This window comes from Haplochromis burtoni, unplaced genomic scaffold (assembly GCF_018398535.1).
Source record: "Haplochromis burtoni strain Fernald_Lab_line unplaced genomic scaffold, NCSU_Asbu1 Contig_35, whole genome shotgun sequence".
Classification (NCBI taxonomy): Eukaryota; Metazoa; Chordata; class Actinopteri; order Cichliformes; family Cichlidae; genus Haplochromis; species Haplochromis burtoni.
Genome location: NW_024582396.1, coordinates 483,973 through 493,380, shown reverse-complemented (window position 1 = coordinate 493,380; position 9,408 = coordinate 483,973). Strand labels below are relative to the sequence as shown.

Here is a 9,408-nt window from a genome sequence, read left to right as displayed (position 1 = left end):
CCCCCCCTTTGCTATAGGAGCATGGAGAATAAACACATCAAACACACTCAGTTGCAAACAATTTTATTATTGCAAATTATGATGCATCATAAGAAGCCATTATTTTTTCCTCTGCACACAAAAGCACACGGTGCTCCAGGTTCTCACAGAGCAGCTCAATCCACCTCCAGCAGGGCAGGAAGAGACACAGGGGATCAGAAGTGATTATGAAAAGTGCTTTTACACACTTCTAATTGCAGCTCCACTGCAAACTATGTCAAGACAAGCCTCTGGGATCCCATACATAATAACTGCACTGCCTTCACTGAACACGTCAGGGTGCCAAAGAACAGAGACATGAAAAGTTGAATCCAGAGAACCCAGCTGGTGGTATTAGTCTGTAAGATTAGACAGCTTAACTAGCAGATTTGTGACTGATGTCATTCAAATAAAAGAAAAAGAAGCCACGTTCAGTCAGTGTGCTGCTGCAAAACATAAATTATCAGAGTCACAGGCGACTGGTGCTCGGCGTCAGAGAGGCATGGCTTAAAAAACAGAACAGAAGCAAACATCGAGCTTGAATAATCTTCCATTTAAAAGCCTTTTCAACAATGCAAATCATATTTATTGACAAAAAGGCGCTTCATTTTTCTTTATTTGCTTGTTTAAGCATGCCTAATGGCATAATCTGTCCAAGCAGCACGCATCCTTTAAATCTGTCCATCTGTTCGCGCGCGCGCGCACACACACACACACACACACACACACACACACACACACACACACACACACACACACACACAGTGTAATTTACCAGGATTCAATATAATTTTCTTCCTAACAAAATTCTCCATATAGCCTACATTTGTTTGACATTATCTGACATGTAGACGGTTGACTGTATAAAACGAGTTACATCCATAGAAAAGTGAAGCGTATTTATTTACACGAGTAAGTGCATCTTTAATTACATCCCCTCATTTGCTCGATCTAATTTTGCAGTTTAGGTTTCAAGAAGATACTGCATGTTATAAAATCTCCAGAAATAACAACAGGTTGAGCTTATAAGAAAGAAATATGCAAATAGACAGTTTCTCGTTAGCTTATAAGAAGAAATATGCAAATAAAAAGTTTCTCTTGTTATCTGAACTACCAATATACAAAATGAAAACAACATCAAGGGTCGATTTGTACATTCAAGCATCCAAAAATACAAATATATGTCATGTACATTTATACAGATGAACAGCTGGTACCCAGATTGTTACGCTGCTATGTACTCCTTGAACGTAACGGTGAGGCAGTTTGTGGTAATGTCCGTGATGACTATATTCCCAAGGAAAGGTTTGAAGGAGGGAAATGTGTCCTCCTTTTTCTGTTCGTGGTTAGAAACGGACAGCGACTCGGCGTTCTCCACTTCTGCAGGTTGTTGTGTTTCAAGCTGAGTTTCTGTTTGTGTGTCAGCCTCTGTTTGTCTTTCCTCCTCTGTGTGTGTTAGCGCCTCGGGCTGTGTGTGCGTTTCAGGCTGGGCTGCTGTGGGAACTGGAGCTTTAGGCCTCGACTTGACAATACTCAAGTCAATGGGCTCCACTTGGTCCACATACCCACAATCCTGCAGCCCGGGGTGACTGTGGTGTCCATTTTGGTCGATGTTGATGATTTGGACAGGTGATGATGCTGTGTTGGGAGCGCTTATGCTCCTGGAGCTCAAAAACCTTTTACTACCCTCACGTTCCTCACCATCTGTGTCAGAGAGGTGTCGCTTTAGCCCTTGAAACCCACCTTGGCCTTCTCTTTTGTCCTGTGATGAGGGGACTCCCCTGTTCAAAGGCCGGGAGAGCAGATTAGGTTTGGTTGTCAATTGCAAAGGCTGATCCTCTGGAAGCTGGCCCTGACCCCTGACCTCAACATGTTTATCCTGTTCTGTCACAGTTAGCTCCGCTTTCAGGGACGGTTCCTTTTCTTTGGGGCAATTTCCATTAAATCCAGAACTGAGAGTTGTTGCTTTGTCTACGGGGCTTTTAGCAAATCCATTGATGAGGCCGAGCTTTTTGACGAGCTTCATCTTTTCCAGGTGCTTTTCCGCACCGTTGTCGGTGCCTTGCGGTGGCTTTTCAGCAGCATCACACTCGCCGTTTTTCACTTTAGCTGCTTGCATCCCATTTTCCATGTACTTGCTCATGACAATAACAATCCGGCCATTCTTGTTTTTGTTCTTCACAATCTTTAGTTTGCTGCTGCTGACACCGTTGGGCTGTGGTAAAGCGTCCTCCTTAGGTTTTGGCTTCTCTTGCTCTTTGTGTCCGTTGAAGTTTGCCGGAAGCTTCTTCAGCTCCATGGTGATATCCTTCACTTTGGTCAGACAGCCCGAGTCCTTGTCCCGAACCCACTTTTGCTGCAGCACCGGAGGAAGGTTATATTCTTTGTTAGCCAGCTCAGGAGCTTGGACGTCTATCTTGGGTTTAGCAAATATGGGCTCGTGCACCTTGATGTCTGGCTGGTAGTGATGATGCTTCTTGCTGTTAAGCTGATAGTAAAACTTCTTGCCGTTAGCCTGCTGCTCAGCCTCACGCTCCCTGCACAGCGGCTGGTACTGGTGGTGCTTCTTACTGTTCAGCTGGTAATGCTGGGGCTGCGGACGAAGCATCTGGATGGGACTGGCGTTCTGACAGCTGTCCTCATCCAGGGACGCCTCTTGTAGGTCAGCCAGGATACTGGACCTCCTGGCAAAGGAAGGCACCTGCGAGCAAACACAGTAATCAGCATTATTAAAAACGCCCAAGCCCCATCGATAAAGAATCAAATGATCTGTGTTGTTTTAATGAGCATTTAAAATAAAGAGCATCCCTTTGAGCTGGGAATTTGATTAATGATTAAGAGTCTCCAGTTTCTATACACGTGTCTTTCCTTGGGTACAAAAAAAAAGGCTTTCATGGGGCCCACGAGCTGCAATGAAGACACTGTGCTTGGAATGTGTGACGGGGCTCCAAACGAGCACAAGGTTTATTTCAGAGGCCTTGAGTCCATGTTGACACAGCCCTCCTACAGATCCCTTGCAGCTCTCTGAGCCACCAGCCCGGCCATCACAGTGACATTTCAAAGTGTCTCCCGTGGCTGTGACCTCAGCTTGGAGGAATGTCATTGGCTGCTTTGTGTCCCGGCATTGACTTTATCCCATGTGTTACCACCAACACCCTCCTGAGAGGAACAAAAACATGCCTCCGAGGGGATCCCTTAGCCCTTTGGGCCAGTGATTGATGCATTAAATGTACAATCGCAGTCACCTAACTGCAACTGTTAGGTCAGGAGACAGATTCCTATAGAATTTAATGAAGATAACGTCCCTCGCTCATTCAAATTTTCACTCCGTAAGTGAGCCAACACCTAAATTTTTACAAATGAAGCTTTGTTATCTCATCATACAGGTAAAACAAAACCCTGTGGAGTAAACCATGATGGGTCATCTCAGTTTAAAATAGGGAATACTGATATATCAGCCAAATATCTGTAACAACTTGACTGATACCCAAATACATTTACAGATGTCTGTGGCCAATATTAATCTGCTGTGTCCCACGAGTTTCACGTTAAAAAAATAATGTGAAGTGGCTTACAGACATTAAATTATGCATATTATACAAAGATGCTTTTATTCATGTATAAATAACAACAAGAACAAAAACAAAATAGAAAAACATATTAACCACATATTTATTTGGAACATCTTCATCTAGCATGGCTTTCATAATCACAACTTGAAAGCCAAAAAATTTGAGTGTGAAGCCCAAACGTTTAACAGGCGGGGTCTAACAAAAGGAGCTTTGAGTTGCATTTTGGGGAATGTAGGCTTTAATGGTACCAAAAGCTTTAGCCATGTTAGAGACGAAAACGTTATTTTTTTTTTTTTAGTATCACAACTTTCATGACATGTTTCATCATTTTCACATGATGAAACGTGACATATTTCACATGTTCTTTAATATTTTCTGAAATTTCCCGACCTTAGAGAGAGAGGTACAAATAAAAATGAAACTTAAGCATCATTCATCATTACTGATAATCAAGATTAGCATTTAGAATCATGTTTTGAAGTATATTTCAGTGTGTGAATGCGCTGTGTGTAAACAATGCTATTTGAGCTGCTGCCTTTCTGGTGTTCTGGTTAATAAAAAACAGAAAAACTGAAGTCCTGTTTCCTTGTTATATATTTTTTTTCTTACCTGGACCAGAAGATGTTTTGGCTTGGGTCCTCTCTTGCGATACCCCATCATCTGCTCTTGACGTTCCCTGCGGGAGAGGAATAGACCAGCCAATCAGTGAACCATGACACAGAGATGAGTTGCAGTTGCATGGCAACACGACGTCATGGGTGTCCTCCTCATGCTCTATTAGAAAACGCTGAGCATGTGTTACACTTCCTGATGTAAGGTGAGCATACATTGTTATTTGCTCATCATATATTTACCTGTCCTCGCCTTTGTTTAAACAGGATCAAATGTACATTTATCCTCAGCTGCTGCAAAAGCTAAACAGTCAGTTTATACTAACACTCATAATCCAGTAAACAAACTCTATCCACGGAGGAAGATAAGGGCCAACCCCTCTCTGACTTTCCTCAGTCTCCATCCAAGTCCCTCCAAGACAGTAATTCAATACCGCAGACAGGAGTGATGTCAGATTCCTCCCCCACCCTCCCCCCCTCACATCTAATTACAATGACGACTCAGTGTATTTTCATAGCCTGGCATTCAGACGATTTGGCTCCCCCGAGAGGCACGCAATTAGTTTCAATAAAATCCCTCCTCTTTGGAGCAAGCGAGAGATAATTGCGAAAACAGCCGTAGAGTGAAGTCGATGTTTTGCTTTAACGTGTGACCTGCGCCTGAAAGGTTGCTGTAGGCAAAAGCTGAAGGAGACTGAGAGAGAAGCCAGTGACAGTTTAACACAGCATGCATTTAGGAAATTCAATTACACTGCCCTTCACACGGAGCAGCCTGGTCAGCCACTCAGGAGAGTATTTAGTATTTAGCCAAACAGCTAAAGTCACCAAGGTAGCCAACGCTAAAGGGTAATATTTGAATTTTTCTGATATATACGTTTACTAAGATACTATGTAGTTCCTTCAATCTTGCTTTGCTTTTGCACCGTCATCACATCATGAGCCGATTACTTAAAGATGTGAACCATAATGTAAACTTCCCCTCGACTCCAAAATACACTTTGCTTCATGTTCCTTCAGACAGATATTTAAACTCTACCATGCACGATGATGTAATGTGCAGAATGCGACGAACATTATTTTCACATTTGTCTGCTGAGGCTTTTATGTGCCATCAGAAAGTCTGACTTTAACATGTGTGCAGGCCAGCTGGATTTATAGCACTAGAAACTGTATAAATGCAAATCCATAAGCAATTTAAACAATGTGAAAGATGCAGATACTTTAAATAAGCAGTACACCTATACAACTAAAGAAGTATAAAGTGACATCATAACTCTGTCTCGTAGATGTGGACTGATCCTAGTACTAGACTTCATTGATTTTTAATGGAGATCTTTTAGTTGAATACTAAGTGTTATTCATCTCTGAAAGCTGGTGATATGTGTCTCGTGTCCTCTGTATTTGTGTTTTTAAAAGTGGTGCACATCAGAAAATCCAGGGGAAAAAAGTCTAACCTACAGAAAAGTAAAGGGATCAAACAACCTTTGAACAATCATCATTCACTTATACAGTCATGCTGTGGAAAATGACACTGGTCATCTGGTGAGTGGATGGCAGGACAGCAGGTAGCACTTTAGCAGGATAACATGATGCCGACACTCAAATAACTATCAGGTAACAAAAAGTAGATGCGCAACAAAGTGGTTCAGTTTGATCTGATAACCCTAACCTGAGCTTAACCCTGATCCAACTCTGATGACACAGGGTTTAATCTAAAGACAAACATTAAGGCTTTTCTGTTAACCAAACTCTCTACACTTCTAAAACTTACAGGCGAACCTGCTTTACTCTCTGGGGATGGGTGACAGATATTTTATGTGCTGTGACAAAAACTGGAAATGTAAGATACAGTGGATTAAAACCTGTTCTATCATGTTTTTCAGCAGCTTGTGCACCGGTGAAGCTTCTTTATCAAACTAAAAACGTACCTGTCTTGAAACGCATCAAGTAGTCTTGGGTCCAGGATGTTCTCCTCTGGTTCCCATGTGTTGTATCTGTCCACAGAGGAGAGACAGAGAGCAGTGAGTGCACGCTGGCCAGTCAAAAACGGCTCACCATAACAGGCACTGGCTGAAGATACCCAGGTGACAGGACCTAATTCAATCTATTACTTATAAAATCTCCCTAGAGTCATAATTGTGGGCGTGCATGTAAACAACATGCTGAGACGCTTGTCCTCCCTGTGGACACACGTGTAATAAATCATGGGTAACTTTTACGCACGGTAATAGGGGGAGGAAACAACGGTCCGGCCTCCACACAAATCTCGATACGTGGCATTTCTTAAACATAGTGTTCAATTATAGACATGTCTTCCTCTAATTGGCACACTGGGGATTGCATACATTGGAAAACCACATCCATCATCGGGGCCAATAAACGCGCCGAGCGCCCAGAGCAAGAACGCGCAACCCCCCGTACGCGCGCCCACGCACAGAAAAATGCAGGCATTTACACTTGCGCACACTTTCTGTTTTGGATGTGGCGTCCTCGTTGAGTGTATTTCTGTTATCAAGTGCACTCACCTTGGAGACCATCCACGCCACTTGACCAAATACTCAACCCGTCCCTGTGAAGGAGGAGAAACGGGATAATGAGCGTAACGTTACTTTACTCCGCGCTGCACAGTCATCTTAAAATATCGAATAACAAGAATAGTAATAATAAAACAACATATGCTCCGCTGAAAGCAGAAGTGAAAAAGAAAAATCAGCCTCCTTTCCAAGTGCATGTGTGCAAAAATGTCCTTCGGTGCTCTTGTGACAAACCTTTCTGCTGCGCTTCTTCTCGATGCTCTCCACCGCAAAGACGTGCTCTCCCGCGGCGGGTAGCTCCATTTTCCGATACAAGAGAAGCCGCTCTTCTGCTTTCCCCCCCCTCTCTGCTTTTGTTATCGGACACCTTATCCTTGCTTTCAGCCCGTTTTTCCTCGCTGCTCCTCTGATGTGAAACACAAGACTCCCCCCTCCTCCTATTTTCACTGCACCGCTTCCCTCGCTTTCCCCCTCAGAGGACCTCGCTCTGCAGCCGAGCTCGAGCTGCAGCCAGAAAACACTTCATGCAAATAGCCGTTGGTGTGACGTTACATGAGGGGGAGGTTATTGGGGGCGGGGGTTGTTCCCGTGCTGCATTCGGAGACTGTCGTAAAAAGTGTAATCACGACTTCAACGGCGCGTAAACAACATGAAAAAAGCTGTAAGTGGCTGATGTAGAGGATGTCTTTGAGAAATTTGGCGAGGGATGAAAACCAAGGCAAAAACTGGTAGCTGAAATTTTGTTGTGGGCTAGTTTATTGTGCCAGGATATTAACACCAACCAGACATGAATGGCGTTTACTTTTTTCCTGTAGAAAAACAAAAATATGACACTAATTTTGCCTACATGACAGTGTCTAAGCTTGTACCCCTCCGGCCTGTTGGTAGGAAGTTCTAATATCATTAAGTCCTCCATGTCTGACTGTGGGGAGATGCCAGTGTGTGAAATCACCTGCTCTTCTGTTTGTTTGGGCGGAAAATCACCTTGACAGATAATAATAAACTTTCTACCTAAAGCAAGGGTGTTCAATATGTGGCTCTGGGGAACAGATACGGTACAAACTACCATATAGGATGGCTTTACATCCAAGTGAGAGAAATACAGTGATGTCTTTACCATCTTTGATTTGCTTTCTAAATAAAAAAAACCAAACATTTATATAATTACAACGTTTTTTTTCTTATATTTTGATAAACTGCTGGAAACACGAATAGTGAAATGCTGTGATTATGTGATTATTTAAATACATATATAACTTTATGTATGAAGGTTTCGCGTTCTTGCAGAACCTTTGTGATACACCTGTCAGAAGACGCATTGTTGACATTCCACTTATCTTTAAAATGTAGCCTGATTATTATCTGTTTGTGAGCAATAGTCTCCTTATACTGAAACAAAAGTGGATTATTATCCCACCCTTTTATTGGCCCACGTGAGATCAAATTAGACTGTTTGTGACTAAAGAACTAACGTGAGGGTGACACGCCTATCAGAAAAACAAGTGCACTACACAACGTGACTGGGGTAGTAAAGGTTACGAGCCAAAACAAGAGCCTGAACGCCTCACCTCCCTCCGTTGTCGCTGAACGCGAAGCCAGATCTAACTGGAAGAGACTGCTATGAATGGTGAGTGTTTTATCCTGAAACGTGATGGCCCGAATGTGCTGCTCACCAGCCTGAATTCAGCATCTGAGCAAGGCCTTGCAATTAATGTTGTATTTGCAGTCACAGCACATCAACAGTCCGAGTTTATACGAGATATTTTTTCTTATCTTTGCGCCTTCGCACTTAATAGCACCTAAAGCGCTATCCTAAATATGTTTTATGAGGGCCACACGATGACGTGGTTAACCTAAGATTGTATGCCTCAAAATGGAAACCATCCACCTGAAAATACACAACAGGCCCAACCAAAGTCAAGGCCAGAGCCCGTCTGACATTGATTTATCACCGCCACCATAACAAGGCCTTCTCTATTACGGCAAATGCCAGTGAAACGGGAAAAACACATTCCCATCCGAAGCCCTGTAGTGTGGATAATGCGGCATGAATCGTGACCCTGTGTAAAGTTAAATTGCGAACAGAGCCCCTACGCTGCAATGCGCATTACAATGAATAGATTTCCATATCTTCCCTGAGTCAAGGTCACACAAAGAGATGACATTTCGCATGGCAGCGTGTCGCGGGGATTTTCTGGTGGATTTTCGCGTTGTTAGAAGATAGCTCCTGGTTGAGTGGCAGCCGATGTAGGTCATCCTCTTACTCTAGCCCTCAGTTTTAACTCCGGAGGGGTTATTTCTGACTGAGCCCCGACAAGACAGGCACCAGCCGGTTCCATTATTGGCACGGACAGCCTGTGGACAGCCTGAACCAGCTCGGGCCTGAAGCTGAGGGGGCACACGGACCTGCAGCACCAAAGCCGACGGTTTGTGCTAGAAATGGTTGCGCTTATTTACACCTGAGGGAAGGTTGAGGATTTTGATATAATTAGACGGACACAGAGGGAGGTTACAAATAACATGTGCTGTTCTTTCCCGCTGTTGGCACACGCAGCTCTCTGTTCACTGTTATTCTTTACATTTAATCCGAATCTGAGGGAGGAAGTCATTTCATAAACATCTATTCGAAAACAAAAGCGTAAAAATGTCACTGCAGCCCCGGCCGCATTGTTT

The 9,408-nt window shown here is 43.4% G+C and overlaps 1 protein-coding gene across 1 annotated transcript; it reads right to left on the bottom strand.

Annotated features, from left to right (window-relative positions):
- Nucleotides 1-47: 47 nt before the first annotated feature.
- Nucleotides 48-7,311, bottom strand: LOC102295423 (E3 SUMO-protein ligase CBX4). The gene is made up of 5 exons (XM_005919174.3): nt 6,970-7,311; nt 6,727-6,770; nt 6,130-6,195; nt 4,200-4,266; nt 48-2,719 (listed from the first exon to the last, which is right to left on the bottom strand). Exons 1-5 carry the CDS (start codon nt 7,036-7,038, stop codon nt 1,244-1,246), a joined length of 1,722 nt encoding a protein of 573 aa, XP_005919236.1. The 5' UTR covers nt 7,039-7,311; the 3' UTR covers nt 48-1,243.
- Between the last annotated feature and the right edge of the window lie 2,097 nt (nt 7,312-9,408).